Genomic DNA, 15,454 nt, shown 5'->3' on the forward strand with positions numbered 1-15,454 from the left:
TAAAATAGAGAAACGATTCACGTTATTTAAATATTAAAATTTACAAATAACTTTCATCTGGATACGGCTGATCTGGTGAGAGTTCCAGGTTGCTTGTTGGCCTATTAAAAAGCATAATTTTTAAGTTTATGAATTGTTATATTTGGTCGATAAATGATTGAGATGACATAATTATTTTTTAACTTTAATGAATTGTTATAAAATCTGAGCTATGAGATGATACAATAATATTGAATATCATTTTTCGTAACAAAATGTGTGGTTTTTATTATACTTTGAAGTTAATGAATTGGAATGAAAAAATTCAAAACCATTTAATTAGACAACCATTTCTTGATTTTGCTTCTTTTCCTTAAGTTTTCATGCATATTGCATGTTGGAGTTGATCAGAATATTTTCCTTTGCTGTCTTATGTTAGATTCATCAACTTTGGGAGGGGAATAATACCAGAAGGTAAAGATGGCTGATGATCAAGAAACACGAAAAGGCGGAATCTTAGTGCAAGAAGAGATAAGGGTTCGACTAATTATTTCACAAGAAGAGAGATATAACGAGTCCGCGGAAGGAGGCATAAGGGAGGATAGATTCATGGTTTATGTCACCACTTTTGTGGTAGCTTGCGGTTATTATGCGTTCGGATCATGCGTATGTAACGAGTTCTCGGATGACCTTATCATCTAAGGACCTTGTTTCGATTTTGTCTGATGCAATGGCTTTGTGTTTTTCAGCTAGGATATTCGTCACCGACACAGTTTGCTATCAGAGAAGATGTGCACTTATCCTTAGCAGAGGTGGTTTGGAAATACAAACAATCCAATCTCATTGAATTTATTCCTCTTTCATCATTCTCTAAGTTGTTCATGTACAGGAATTCTTAGCGACAAATTTTGATTTTTAAGCCTGTGTTGTTTCTTGGCAGTATTCAATGTTTGGATCCATATTGACTTTTGGAGGAATGATCGGTGCAATTACTTGCGGTAAAATCGCAGATTACATAGGTCGCAAACGGGTAATCTTGGTGAAGTGGATAAACAGTACTAGTATTTAGGACACCCTATTGATTCATGTATGATGATCCGAGTCCTCGGGTGTGAAACTGTGGCAGACAATGATATTATCAAGCGGATTCTGTATTGCAGGGTGGCTTTGCATTTACTCTGCTCAGGTATTTTCGACTATATTCCTCTACAACAATTCCTGTAACAGTCCATGTTATGTTAACCATCAATTTTATGTATTTTTTGATGGACTATTTTTACCGTATTTTTTACTGGTAAGTGAGCCTTAAACCAAGTTGCACGTACAGGAGGCTATACTACTGGATATTGGAAGATTAGCGACTGGATATGGAATGGGAGTCTTCTCTTATGTGGTAAATTAATAGATTGATTTATATATGTTGTGATAGAGCTGTTCAATGGTTTTCAATCTAATTTTTGGTCCACAGATACCCGTATTCATAGCTGAAATTGCGCCCAAGGATTTACGAGGAACGTTGGCAATGTTCTGCGGGGTAGATACCAAAATTTTATCCAATTTTAACGGAGAAAGATTATCAATATTGAAAATCCTCATAACCCTGTAGGTCGTGCTTTATACTGGAGTATGTGTATCTTTCATCATAGGCACCATGCTCACTTGGAGAGCGCTAGCTTTAACAGGTATTTTATGAAACAAACCTATGTGTAGGACAAGTAACCAAGATTATCAGCTATTGATACCGTGTGTGATCGTGCTGCAGGAATAATCCCTTGTGCTCTTCTGATTTTTGGACTCTTTATCATCCCGGAGTCCCCGAGATGGCTGGTAAGAAACACAATGCGCTAATAAATGTCATCCGTTTTAATGTGGAAAGATTGTCAGAAGCTTAATAGTTGAAGTTGCTAGGCAAAACAAGGAAATGAAAAGGAGTTTGAAGCTTCGTTGCGAAGACTTCGAGGCAAGAATGCTGATATATCTGAGGAGGCAGCTGAAATTCAAGTAAGTACAATATTAAAACTTGTAACAGGAGTAGTAGTAACATCTCAAAGAGTAAAGTAAGTTAAAATGAACTGTCTTGCCAGGAATACATAGAAACCTTGGGAAAGCTTCCTAAAGCTAATCTGTTCGATTTGTTTCGAAAACGATATCTGGGTTCAGTCAAGGTAAAATGCTCATTTTTATGTCAGTATCCGTGTGACCTTACTATGCATTAACTTCTGTATATTTATTTCCATTTCTTTCTCCAACAAAATTGGTCTATAGATTTCGTTTTCAAAGCTTAATAAACGATCATAAGCTATAAACTCTCACACAGATAGGAGTGGGACTAATGGTCTTTCAACAACTTGGAGGAATCAACGGAATTTGTTTCTATGTAAGCAGTATCTTTCAGTCTTCGGGTAAGTTCATGTTTTTCGTAAGCGTCATTACAAACTCAAGGATCAGATTAAAGATTTGATCTCTCTCATGTGTAATATCACAGGGTCTCCAGCCAACGTGGGAACTATAAGCTATGCCATTCTTCAGGTATCTAGATCCACACTGTAAATTCTTGGAGATGCAAAAGCTTTTTCATTTTTAAAAAGGGAACTAATTCTGTGGATCCTGTTTGATTGCATCAAAAATCTTCTGTCAGATCATAACCACTACACTCGGTGGCATTTTAATCGACAGAGCAGGAAGAAAACCGCTTCTCGTGGTACCATTTATATGCCAGTGGCTGCTCATCAGCTACGGAACATTGTTTACGCTCCACACTATTCAAGATTTAAACAAGATGCATTTACCCCGTGCAGGTTTCTGGAGCAGGACAGGTCCTAGGGTGCCTACTAACTGGGAGTTCATTCTTTTTGAAGGTTATTATTCATCTTTTCGGCCTCTTTTAGTCTGTTTTTGTTTCATTTCTATGAAAATAATCTGATTAAGAAGCCTTATGCTCTGGACCAGGAGCACGGACTTGCACTTGGTGCAGCTCCTGCTCTGGCAGTAATGGGCATACTGGTAAGTTCTGATGATTTCGAATGATATACTATCTACAAATGAGTCTATTTTCTGCCCATTAGTTATATGCAGGGGCGTTTTCGATAGGGATGGGAGTAATTCCATGGTTGGTGATGTCTGAGGTATGATAAAAAAAAACTTTACATGCTTTCTCTATGTGAACAGTGTATTCTCCGATGGCATTCGTCTACAGTTCAGACTAAGAATTGTGATTACTACAGATATTCCCTGTAAACATTAAAGGAGTAGCCGGAAGCCTTGCAGCACTAGTGAACTGGTCTGGTGCATGGGTTTGTACTTTGACCTTTAATTTCCTCATGAGCTGGAGCTCTTGTGGTAAGCAACTAGTTTCTAAAATTTGCGGTGTCGAAAGCAAAATTTGACATCCCAGCCTCAGAGTAGTTCATTATCATCTGTTTAACTAATTAGGAATACAAGTGGATTGAGTCGCTCGTGAGTAGATTTCAAGTGACTCATTGGAAACTCAACTTGAACTTAAGTATTATTTTCTCACACTTTAGACAAGCTACTCGAGATTGAGTGTGATATTAAGTTTTTAATATCTACACATGACATGTTTCTTTTAACAAAATGTGATGAACAATGTAGTAAAATTCAGTATTTCCAAGTATTGTCAAAATTTGAAGTCGAGCTCGACTGATGCTTGCGAGTGTCAAACTTGCTAAATCCAAGCTGGAGTAGCTCGACTGGTCGAAACTCGTTAGGTCGACCACATCCGTTGCTCTAGCCAGAGAAAAGTATCACCTCATACTTGTTGTGAATGTACCTTGTGATCTGCAGGAACTTTCACTCTGTATGCTGCAATCAATGCACTTGCCATCGTGTTTGTGATTAAGGTTGTCCCTGAAACCAATGGCAGAACACTGGAACAGATTCAGGCAGCAATTGATTCTTCAATCTGACTTTGCTTTTGGCAAATACTTAGCTTTCTGAGGAGATGCAAAATGTTTAGCTTTAATATGTTAATATCATAAATTTAATAGAAAATATTAGATTATTTTTTAATAATCATCTTTTCTTTTAAATGACAGTTGCATGAAAATTGGATGAATGAATAAGTAATATATTTTTAATTTACAGTAGCTTGAAGAGCTAACTAATTTATAGTTTTTTAAAAAATGTACACTCGAAATTTCAAATAAATTTCGTTTAAAAAACGTTTAAAAAATGGTGAGACTTGCTGATCTGGTGCCAGTTGCTTACGTAAGAATCTTGGTCTGTACAAAGGACATCCTGGAAACCTCCTGTTCTAAATAAGACCAACAAATACATATGGATACTTGCACACAAAACGATTGATCAAATAAATTTTTTAAATTCAACTCAGAACTAAAACGAACAAGGATCAACCGTCGACGAGATTCGAAGCAAACGTACACGAGAAAATCCTCCTCTCGGGTCATCATAGGTACCCTTGTTAGTCTTGATCGACTAGGCTTGCCTACAGTGGTTCGCGTACAGAATGAGCTACTTTTTTCATGCAATATATAAGTTGTCCCCCCTCCCTTTATTTTCCTTTGATAGACAAAATGTCTGCCTTCTTGGCCATTCGCTAAAAAAACAAAAAACAAAAAAAAAAAGGCTGATCTGGTGAGAGTGTCCGCTTGCTTGCTTGCTTTTTTGGCCTTATTATAATTTGCATGTGGGTTAGTAGTACAAATAACGAACGCGTTAGATCAAATTTATTGGATATTACGATTTATAAAAAAAAAAAATTTATTTTGAGTTGAACAATTGAGTCTTGAAATTTCGTCTCAAGCGGGTGTCTGGTGGGATACGAGTTATCGGCAATTTAGGCAATCATTTTAGGTGTGATACGAGTGGATTTTTGGGAACCAAGTAAAGTCAAAGTACACTCTTCTAAAATATTTGTAAAACGGCCCACCAATCATGCACTCTACTATATGAATTTAATTTCAAAGATATTTTTGGTTTCTTGTCCTTGTGCATTCATCGTTCATATACTTTTGGAATTGGAGTGAGAATTCAAAATCATTAATTTGAAAATAATAAGTAATAGCATATGATACGCATTCCACTTTAGGTGAAGTGATACAAGAAAGTGATGCTAGTAGTGTCGTTGATTTATTTACTTGGACGATTATTTCTTGATTTGGAATCTTTTCCTCCAGTTCTCATTCTTATGTTTGCATCTCCGGATTGATGAGGATATATTTCCCTTTTTTCTATCTTATGCTAGATTCATCAACTTTGGGAAGTGAATAGTACCAGAAGATAAGATGGCTGATGATCATGAAGTACAAAATGGCGAAAGCTTAGCGCAAGAAGAGTTGAAGATTCGACTGATTTCACAAGAACAGAGGCTTAACAATGGTGTTGAAGAGCAGCCCACTAAAGGAAGCATTATGGAGGATAGATTCATGGTTTATGTCACCACTTATGTTGCAGCTTGCGGTTTCTTTGCATTCTGATCGCAGATTGCATAGGTCGCAAACGGGTAATTTTAATGAAATGGGTAGAACACTATTTTTTAGGACACACTATGCATTCATATTGATAAGAGTTTTTTCTTGTGAAATTGTGTCAGACAATGGTGTTGTCAAGCGGATTCTGTACAGTAGGGTGTCTTTCCATTTACTTTGCTCAGGTATTCTTGGCTATATTTACAAGATATTCAGGATTCAGAGGCGGCAATTTAATGTATTTTCGGAGCGACTCTTTGTATCCTATCTACTAGCGAGCCTTAAACCAAGTTGCACGTACATGAGGCTATGCTGCTGGATATTGGAAGATTAGCAACTGGATATGGAACGTGAGTCTTCTCTTATGTGGTAAATAGATTGATTACCTAGCATATAAATTTCTGTTCATGTTCTAGCTGAAATATTTGTTGAATTGTTTTCAATATTTTTGGTCCACAGGCTCACGTATTCATAGCTGAAGTTGAGCCGAAGAATTTACGAGGAATGATGACAACAATATGCGGGTTAGATACGGAGATGTTATCCATTTTTTACAGAAAATGATTATCATTTTTTAGAATCCCCATAACTCTGTAGTTCATGCTTTGTACTGGAGTGTATCTTCCATTCTCGGCACAGTACCTTACTTGGAGGGTAACAGGTTTGTTATGAAACAAAAGGGTGTATTGTAATAAGAAACCGAGATTAACAGCTTCTAACACCATGTGTAGTTATGCTGCACGAATAATCCCTTGTGCTATTCTGCTTTTTGTGTCTTTATCATCCAGGAATTCCCGAGATGGCTGGTATGAAACATAAGGCACGAATAATTGTCCTCCTTTTTAATGTTGAAAGATTGTCAGAAGCTTGATAGTTGAAGTTGCTAGGCAAAACAAGGAAATCAAAAGGAGTTTGAAGCTTCATTACGAAGACTTCGAGGCAAGAACGTCGACATATCTGAGGAGGCTGCTGAAATTCAAGTGCAACAGACATATCTAAAACTTGTAACATGAGTAGTGACATCTCAAAGAATTATATGAGCCAAAGACTATACAATAACATAAATATTATCTCACATATATATATTTTTTCTTTTCAAGAATTCACAATCCCACTTGAACGCGTGTTATTATTGTATCATCGCAGTATTTACATATATAATTTTTTCCTTTTCAAGTGGGTTGCTATAGTATTAATCGGCCGAATCAAAGAGTAATGTCAAGTATACATAGGCATTGATTTCACATTCTATCATTCTGTGTGTTTGAATTCCAATAGATGGATTTGAAACATGAACGAGAGAGGATGCGTGTTATTCAGACATAAGAAATTGTAGTTGTTTGAAAATGTATACTCAAAATTTCAAACAAGTTTCATTTAAAAATGGTGGCTATCGCTGATCTGGTGCATGAGATTGCCAGCTTGCTTACATGTGAATCTTGGTCTGTACTATTTCCAAAAAAAAAAAAAAAAAGGAATCTTTGTCTATACAAAGAGAACAATTATATTAGATTTTTGGAAACTAACTCTTCGAACATGCACCCATTTGAAAAGTTTGAAAATGGGCCCACCTATCATGTACTTTACTTACCTTGCAATTGTACATTCTTTCTATTTTATTTGGATCAAAAGACCAACGGTAATTTGCTTTTAAATTCTCGATAATTTAGTTAAATGCATGTTTAATTTCTAGCAGATCAAACCTTCTTTTTTGGTATTCCTTAATTCACACAAAAATATTTTTATACTCTTTAGGTCCACAATTATTTTTTCGAAGAAATTCGCTACGAAACATTGAAAACTTAGAATATATATATGATATTGTAGATCAAATTGATTTAGATATGATACAAAAGATAAAATTTTAAGTATAAAATTGAAACCACTATATTAATATCAATATTTATTACACTTGTTTGTGTCCTCAAATATCATATATTAGTATTCGATATAAAAGAGTTTATGCTAAAATATCATATATTAGTACCACACATTTAATGTTTTGTATCAATTTTTATACGAAAAAATGTCATTAATTCCAAAATTTGTTATACATTTTTGGGTACTCAAAAATTATATATTATTGTCAGGTTTTGGAACATTTATTACTCAAATATCATATATTAATACCATATTTTCAATATTTTGTACTGAATTTTCATCCGAAAAAGACATGTCATTAATATCAAAATTTGGTATACACTTTTAGATACTCAAAAATCATATATTAATGTCATATCTAACATATGTAGTTTAAAATTATCATATATTTGTTTCAGATTTTCAATGTTTTGAATTATATTTCATCCGAAAAACACATGTTAGCCCAAAAAATGCAGAAACATTTTTTTGAGTTAGTCAGAGAATGCAGAAAAAGAAACGATATGACGGAGACTTAACACGTATTTAACTATTAAGATGAAAACTTATTGATCATTTGCTCCATGATTAACTGAATTGAAAATAAAAATATGAAACATATTGAAATTGATTATACGAGCATTTTATATTAAATGGTATGGGTGTAACACATGTAACATAGACAGGACCTTTTTCTTGTAATGATGAGCTTTCAAAGATAGTTTTGGCTTCTTGTTCTTGCACATTCATTATTTAGTGGTTTATACACTTGGAAGTTGTTGAAACGGAACAAACTTCTTCAAAATTAATTATTTGAAAACAGGACCACCAAATTTAAGTTCGTCTCATTCCCATCTTGAGGAGAAACCATATTCTTTGAAAATAGGTAAGATTATACAATGAAATCCAGTAAACTGCATCCAGAAAGAGAGAAAATTTGAGTCAGAAAGTGAAAATCTTTAGCTTCTACACGCATATATTGTCACGCTGATTCATTTCTTAAAACAACAATTTCTTGATTCGGCATCTTTTCCTAGAATTTTCATGCATATGTTTGCATCTCGTAATTTGACCAGCTTTTGCATCTTATGCCAGATTCATCAACTTTGGGAAGTGAAATAACAGCAGGTAGAGATGGCCGATGATCAAGAAATACAGAACGGCGAAAACTTAGCGCAGGAAGAGATAAGGGTTCCACTTATTTCACAAGAGAAGAGATTTAACAATGGTGATGAAGATCAGCCCACGAAAGGAAGCAATGGGGAAGACAGATTCATGGTTTATCTCACCACTTTTGTTGCTATTTGCGGCTCATTTGCATTCGGATCTTGCGTATGTAATGAGTTCTCTGGAAACCTTATTATCTAAGAATCTCGTTTCGATTTTGTTTGATCCAATGGTTTTGTGCTTTCCAGGCAGGGTATTCATCGCCTACACAGTTTGCCATCAGAGAAGATGTAAACTTATCCTTAGTAGAGGTTGGTTTAGAAATACAGAGAATCCAATCTCATTGAATTTATTTCCTGTTCAATATTCTCTAAATTGTTCGTAGGGATGTATAATTGGATACCGGAGTTCTCTACTACTTATGATCAATGCAAATGCTTCACATTTTGATTTTTAAGCCGGTTTTGTCTCTTTGCAGTACTCATTATTTGGATCCATACTGACTTTTGGAGCAATGATTGGTGCAATCACTAGCGGTAAAATAGCAGATTACATAGGTCGCAAAAGGGTAAGTTTGGTGAAATGTATAAAACATTATCAGATCACCCAACTGATTCATATTGATCTGAGTTTTTGCTTGTGACATTGTGGCAGACGATGATGTTATCAAGCGGATTCTGTACAGCAGGATGGCTTTCCATTTACTTTGCTCAGGTATACTTGACTTTATTACCATCAAGAGAAGATTCAGAGGAGATGTTTTAGCGTATTTGTGGAGCGACTCTTTTACAGTGTCTTCTACTAATAAGCCTTAAATTAAACCAAATTGCATAGGGGGTTATACTACTGGACATTGGAAGATTTGCAACTGGATATGGAATGGGAGTCTTTTCTTATGTGGTATATCAATGTCCTTTGATACAAAACTGTACTTATATGGTTCTAGTAGAGATATTTGTTCAATGGTTTTAAATTTTGATCCAAGGTACCCGTATTCATAGCTGAAATAGCACCTAAAGAGTTACGAGGAGCGTTGACAACATTAAACCAGGTAGATACGGAAATTTAATCCATTTTCAACAGAAAAATGATTGTCAATATTGAAAAGCCAGATAACTTTGTAGCTCATGATTTGTGCTGGAGTGTCTGTATCTTTCATCATTGGGACGATACTTACTTGGAGGGCGCTAGCTTTAACAGGTTTGTTATGAAACAAAATCTCGGTATGGTAACAAGAAACCAAAATTATCAGCTATTAATATCTCATCCTGCAGGGATAATCCCTTGTGCTGTTCTGCTTTTTGGGCTCTTTATCATCCCGGAGTCCCCGAGATGGCTGGTAAGAAACACAATGCACCAATAATTGTCTTCCATTTTAATGTAGAAATATTTTTAGAAACTTACTAGTTAAAGTTAGTAGGCAAAACTAGGAAATCAAAAGGAGTTTGAAGCTTCATTGCGAAGACTTCGAGGCAAGAATGCTGACATATCTGAGGAGGCAGCTGAAATTCAAGTACATTCACATTTAAAACTTGTAGCATGAATATTAACATCTCAAAGAATTATGTAAGCTAAGTGTATTTTCTTGCCAGGACTATATAGACACTTTGGAAAAGCTTCCTAAAGCTAAACTGCTCGATTTGTTTCAAAAACGGTATCTGCGTTCAGTCACGGTAAACGCTTCTTCTTCTTATTTTAGTACTCGTGTGACCTTACTTTGCATTAAGTTCTATATTTATAGCCCGTCAAAGTTTCTCTCGAAAAAAAATAGTTTATAGGTTGGTATTTTTAATGCTTAACAAACGAGTATAAGCTATATATTGTCACACAGATAGGAGTGGGACTAATGGTCTGTCAACAATTTGGTGGAATCAATGGAATCTGTTTCTATACCAGCAGTATCTTTGAGTCCTCAGGTAAGTTCCTGCGTTGTGGAAGCATTTTTACTAACCTGGCGGACCAGCTTAAAGATTAAACCTCACTATCATGTGTAATATCACAGGGTTTCCGGCCGACGTGGGAACTATAACCTATGCCATTCTTCAGGTATCTAGATCCGCGCTGCTAGTTCTTGGAGATGCAAAGCTACTTCGTTAAGAAACTAATTATGTGGATTTTGTTCAAATGCATGCGAAATCTTCTGTCAGGTCATAATCACTGCACTTGGTGCCATTTTAATCGACAGAGCAGGAAGAAAACCACTTATTGTGGTAACCATTTATACAACAATAGCTGCTACCAGAGACATAGCACTATGATTACACTTTGCAGTACTCAAAATGTAAGCAAGATGCGCTTTTTTCCCTGCAGATTTCTGGGACAGGACTGGTACTAGGGTGTCTGCTGACTGGGAGTTCATACTTTCTGAAGGTATTAATATTCATCTTTTGTCCCTTTTAATCGCTTTCTTTTCATTTCCATTAAAAACATTCTGATTAAAATGACTCGTACTCTGGACCAGGAGCATGGACTTGCACTTGATGCAGCTCCAGCTCTGGCAGTAACCGGCATATTGGTAAGTTCTTAAATTTTCATATCATATACTATCTACCTACATAGAAGACAAATACATAAATGTAAACAGCTCATTATCTAAGAGTCTATATTCTGCCGATTAGGTATACATAGGGGCCTTTTCGGTGGGGATGGGAGCAGTTCCATGGGTGGTGATGTCTGAGGTATGAAAACAACTTTACCTACTTACTCTGTGTGAATGTATGTAGTGTGATGACATTTATCTACAGATCAGACTAAGAATTATGATTACTACAGATTTTCCCAATAAACATTAAAGGAGTCGCTGGAAGCCTTGCAACACTAGTGAACTGGTTTGGTGCATGGGTTTGTTCTTTCACTTTTAATTTTCTCATGAGCTGGAGCTCCTACGGTAAGCAATTACTTTCTAATGAAGTTAACCATAAAGTTTGCAACCGTAGCTTAGTTCTATGATTATCAGTTTAACTCGTTAGAGGGATGCAAGTGGGTCGAGTCGCTCATGAGTAGATTTTTGAGTGACTCAGTCAAATCTCAACTTGAGCTTGAGTATTATTCTCTCACTCTAATCAAGCTACTCGATTATGATATTAAGTTTTAAAAACGTACATATTACGTGTCTTTTTCTAACAAAATTTACGATTCGTGTCTTTTTCTAACAAAATTTACGATTAATGGACTAAATTTCAGTAACTACACTTTTTTCAATAATTAGCTTGACCATATCCCTTACATTATTTGCAGGAACTTTCACGCTGTATGCTGCAATCAACGCGCTTGCCATTATCTTTGTGATTAAGGTTGTCCCTGAAACCAAAGGCAGAACTTTGGAACAGATTCAGGCAGCAATTAATTCTTCATGAGAATCTCTTCCAATAGATTGTTTGTTTTCAAAACTCAAGGATGATTCATTGAATCCACTGTACAACTGTAGAATGAATAATCTATATCTAGTCTACAGGCGAAAATAGAACGGCAAAGTTTTTTCATTGTAATATGATTTTATTCCTTTGTCCAAAAATTATTTATTGTTTGTATTAATTACATAATTAAGCATTGAGTGTAAAATTTAAGGTTAAATTTGGAATATTGAATTTGTGAACGTCGGTGTGTTGCTTATTCATTTATTTTATTTGGTGCATTTAATTATTTTGACCAATTAATTTTTGTCGGTTTGAATCTCATGTTTTCAAAAAACATAACAGATCATATATTTCATTACTTTAAATTTTTTATATATTATAAATTTAAACTATTAAATATTTTACCAAATATAAAAAATATGAGTAGGTCTCTTGTGAAACGGTCTCACGAATCTTTATCTGTGAGACGGGTCAACCCTACAGATATTGACAATAAAAAGTAATACTCTAAGCATAAAAAGTAATACTTTTTCATNACCAATAATTGTCTTCCATTTTAATGTAGAAATATTTTTAGAAACTTACTAGTTAAAGTTAGTAGGCAAAACTAGGAAATCAAAAGGAGTTTGAAGCTTCATTGCGAAGACTTCGAGGCAAGAATGCTGACATATCTGAGGAGGCAGCTGAAATTCAAGTACATTCACATTTAAAACTTGTAGCATGAATATTAACATCTCAAAGAATTATGTAAGCTAAGTGTATTTTCTTGCCAGGACTATATAGACACTTTGGAAAAGCTTCCTAAAGCTAAACTGCTCGATTTGTTTCAAAAACGGTATCTGCGTTCAGTCACGGTAAACGCTTCTTCTTCTTATTTTAGTACTCGTGTGACCTTACTTTGCATTAAGTTCTATATTTATAGCCCGTCAAAGTTTCTCTCGAAAAAAAATAGTTTATAGGTTGGTATTTTTAATGCTTAACAAACGAGTATAAGCTATATATTGTCACACAGATAGGAGTGGGACTAATGGTCTGTCAACAATTTGGTGGAATCAATGGAATCTGTTTCTATACCAGCAGTATCTTTGAGTCCTCAGGTAAGTTCCTGCGTTGTGGAAGCATTTTTACTAACCTGGCGGACCAGCTTAAAGATTAAACCTCACTATCATGTGTAATATCACAGGGTTTCCGGCCGACGTGGGAACTATAACCTATGCCATTCTTCAGGTATCTAGATCCGCGCTGCTAGTTCTTGGAGATGCAAAGCTACTTCGTTAAGAAACTAATTATGTGGATTTTGTTCAAATGCATGCGAAATCTTCTGTCAGGTCATAATCACTGCACTTGGTGCCATTTTAATCGACAGAGCAGGAAGAAAACCACTTATTGTGGTAACCATTTATACAACAATAGCTGCTACCAGAGACATAGCACTATGATTACACTTTGCAGTACTCAAAATGTAAGCAAGATGCGCTTTTTTCCCTGCAGATTTCTGGGACAGGACTGGTACTAGGGTGTCTGCTGACTGGGAGTTCATACTTTCTGAAGGTATTAATATTCATCTTTTGTCCCTTTTAATCGCTTTCTTTTCATTTCCATTAAAAACATTCTGATTAAAATGACTCGTACTCTGGACCAGGAGCATGGACTTGCACTTGATGCAGCTCCAGCTCTGGCAGTAACCGGCATATTGGTAAGTTCTTAAATTTTCATATCATATACTATCTACCTACATAGAAGACAAATACATAAATGTAAACAGCTCATTATCTAAGAGTCTATATTCTGCCGATTAGGTATACATAGGGGCCTTTTCGGTGGGGATGGGAGCAGTTCCATGGGTGGTGATGTCTGAGGTATGAAAACAACTTTACCTACTTACTCTGTGTGAATGTATGTAGTGTGATGACATTTATCTACAGATCAGACTAAGAATTATGATTACTACAGATTTTCCCAATAAACATTAAAGGAGTCGCTGGAAGCCTTGCAACACTAGTGAACTGGTTTGGTGCATGGGTTTGTTCTTTCACTTTTAATTTTCTCATGAGCTGGAGCTCCTACGGTAAGCAATTACTTTCTAATGAAGTTAACCATAAAGTTTGCAACCGTAGCTTAGTTCTATGATTATCAGTTTAACTCGTTAGAGGGATGCAAGTGGGTCGAGTCGCTCATGAGTAGATTTTTGAGTGACTCAGTCAAATCTCAACTTGAGCTTGAGTATTATTCTCTCACTCTAATCAAGCTACTCGATTATGATATTAAGTTTTAAAAACGTACATATTACGTGTCTTTTTCTAACAAAATTTACGATTCGTGTCTTTTTCTAACAAAATTTACGATTAATGGACTAAATTTCAGTAACTACACTTTTTTCAATAATTAGCTTGACCATATCCCTTACATTATTTGCAGGAACTTTCACGCTGTATGCTGCAATCAACGCGCTTGCCATTATCTTTGTGATTAAGGTTGTCCCTGAAACCAAAGGCAGAACTTTGGAACAGATTCAGGCAGCAATTAATTCTTCATGAGAATCTCTTCCAATAGATTGTTTGTTTTCAAAACTCAAGGATGATTCATTGAATCCACTGTACAACTGTAGAATGAATAATCTATATCTAGTCTACAGGCGAAAATAGAACGGCAAAGTTTTTTCATTGTAATATGATTTTATTCCTTTGTCCAAAAATTATTTATTGTTTGTATTAATTACATAATTAAGCATTGAGTGTAAAATTTAAGGTTAAATTTGGAATATTGAATTTGTGAACGTCGGTGTGTTGCTTATTCATTTATTTTATTTGGTGCATTTAATTATTTTGACCAATTAATTTTTGTCGGTTTGAATCTCATGTTTTCAAAAAACATAACAGATCATATATTTCATTACTTTAAATTTTTTATATATTATAAATTTAAACTATTAAATATTTTACCAAATATAAAAAATATGAGTAGGTCTCTTGTGAAACGGTCTCACGAATCTTTATCTGTGAGACGGGTCAACCCTACAGATATTGACAATAAAAAGTAATACTCTAAGCATAAAAAGTAATACTTTTTCATGGATGACTCAAAGAAGATATCCGTCTCACAAAATACGACCCGCGAGACCGTCTCACACAAGTTTTTGCCTAAAAATATAATTTGAAATTTGTCTTGTGACTGAAAATTTTAATAAATAATATAATCCATAAAATAGTTTAATGGAATGTGAAGATTTCATGAGTTTAATAAGTTTTCCTGTTATTTGATTTTAAAATATGAAATCTAATTTTTATATTTAAATATTTTTTAAATGGTTACGGTAATTATATAACATAATTAGATCAGTGAATTTTTTGTATTTATTACACTTTCTTTCTTGTCAAAGGACTAATCTTATCTTATTAAAATAAATATTTCCAAAGAAGTTTGATACATTCTAATAAGAGAATTAAAAGTATAAATAAGAATACTTATATGAACTACACTTCCCTACGACCAATGCTGGATCACTATCCTTTGCCATGTTGAAACTGAGTTGGCTCCACATACACTGAATTTGTGTTGCGACTCTGTAAATTTTCTTTTTGTGTCGCGATTCTGTAAAATTTCTTTTGTAAGGATTCAATGATGTAAAACTAGATGCCCAAAAAT

General features: G+C 34.8%; 2 protein-coding genes across 4 annotated transcripts; both read left to right on the plus strand.

The window, feature by feature from the left end:
* Positions 1 to 203: 203 nt before the first annotated feature.
* LOC140989603 (sugar transporter ERD6-like 7) lies at positions 204 to 5,996 on the plus strand. Of its 3 annotated transcripts, XR_012177524.1 has the most exons (20): positions 204 to 645; positions 729 to 791; positions 920 to 1,009; positions 1,106 to 1,165; positions 1,307 to 1,372; positions 1,448 to 1,513; positions 1,586 to 1,661; positions 1,742 to 1,806; positions 1,888 to 1,980; positions 2,064 to 2,144; positions 2,297 to 2,381; positions 2,465 to 2,508; positions 2,618 to 2,680; positions 2,778 to 2,837; positions 2,929 to 2,982; positions 3,045 to 3,104; positions 3,204 to 3,318; positions 5,204 to 5,461; positions 5,552 to 5,776; positions 5,886 to 5,996. XR_012177524.1 is itself a non-coding variant. In XM_073458884.1 (18 exons), exons 1-18 carry the CDS (start codon positions 460 to 462, stop codon positions 3,903 to 3,905), a joined length of 1,449 nt encoding a protein of 482 aa, XP_073314985.1. In that variant the 5' UTR covers positions 204 to 459; the 3' UTR covers positions 3,906 to 4,028. The 3 variants fall into 3 exon arrangements, 1 of the variants encoding a protein (XP_073314985.1); XR_012177522.1 differs by lacking the exon at positions 5,886 to 5,996 and having other exon boundaries at positions 5,552 to 5,795; XM_073458884.1 differs by lacking the exons at positions 5,204 to 5,461; positions 5,552 to 5,776; positions 5,886 to 5,996 and adding an exon at positions 3,784 to 4,028.
* A 2,036-nt stretch (positions 5,997 to 8,032) lies between these two features.
* On the plus strand, positions 8,033 to 14,589 carry LOC140972973 (sugar transporter ERD6-like 7). Its single transcript, XM_073435473.1, has 29 exons — positions 8,033 to 8,172; positions 8,382 to 8,618; positions 8,702 to 8,764; positions 8,932 to 9,021; positions 9,108 to 9,167; positions 9,288 to 9,353; positions 9,439 to 9,504; positions 9,578 to 9,653; positions 9,728 to 9,792; positions 9,874 to 9,966; positions 10,046 to 10,126; positions 10,285 to 10,369; positions 10,456 to 10,499; positions 10,601 to 10,663; positions 10,764 to 10,823; positions 10,915 to 10,968; positions 11,072 to 11,131; positions 11,226 to 11,340; positions 11,691 to 11,800; positions 12,411 to 12,503; positions 12,583 to 12,663; positions 12,822 to 12,906; positions 12,993 to 13,036; positions 13,138 to 13,200; positions 13,301 to 13,360; positions 13,452 to 13,505; positions 13,609 to 13,668; positions 13,763 to 13,877; positions 14,228 to 14,589. Exons 2-29 carry the CDS (start codon positions 8,421 to 8,423, stop codon positions 14,344 to 14,346), a joined length of 2,223 nt encoding a protein of 740 aa, XP_073291574.1. The 5' UTR covers positions 8,033 to 8,172; positions 8,382 to 8,420; the 3' UTR covers positions 14,347 to 14,589.
* Positions 14,590 to 15,454: the final 865 nt, after the last annotated feature.

This window comes from Primulina huaijiensis, chromosome 1 (assembly GCF_012295235.1).
Source record: "Primulina huaijiensis isolate GDHJ02 chromosome 1, ASM1229523v2, whole genome shotgun sequence".
Classification (NCBI taxonomy): Eukaryota; Viridiplantae; Streptophyta; class Magnoliopsida; order Lamiales; family Gesneriaceae; genus Primulina; species Primulina huaijiensis.

What these genes read in the sequence shown, in the direction of transcription:
- LOC140989603 (XM_073458884.1), top strand. Translation starts at nt 460, where the DNA reads ATGGCTGATGATCAAGAAACACGAAAAGGCGGAATCTTAGTGCAAGAA. An exon ending in TGGGAGTCTTCTCTTATGTG is followed by an intron (nt 1,373 to 1,447) that starts GTAAATTAATAG and finishes TTTGGTCCACAG; the next exon opens with ATACCCGTATTCATAGCTGA. An exon ending in CATGAGCTGGAGCTCTTGTG is followed by an intron (nt 3,319 to 3,783) that starts GTAAGCAACTAG and finishes TGTGATCTGCAG; the next exon opens with GAACTTTCACTCTGTATGCT.
- LOC140972973 (XM_073435473.1), top strand. Translation starts at nt 8,421, where the DNA reads ATGGCCGATGATCAAGAAATACAGAACGGCGAAAACTTAGCGCAGGAA. An exon ending in GAGGGCGCTAGCTTTAACAG is followed by an intron (nt 9,654 to 9,727) that starts GTTTGTTATGAA and finishes CTCATCCTGCAG; the next exon opens with GGATAATCCCTTGTGCTGTT. An exon ending in CATGGGTGGTGATGTCTGAG is followed by an intron (nt 11,132 to 11,225) that starts GTATGAAAACAA and finishes TGATTACTACAG; the next exon opens with ATTTTCCCAATAAACATTAA.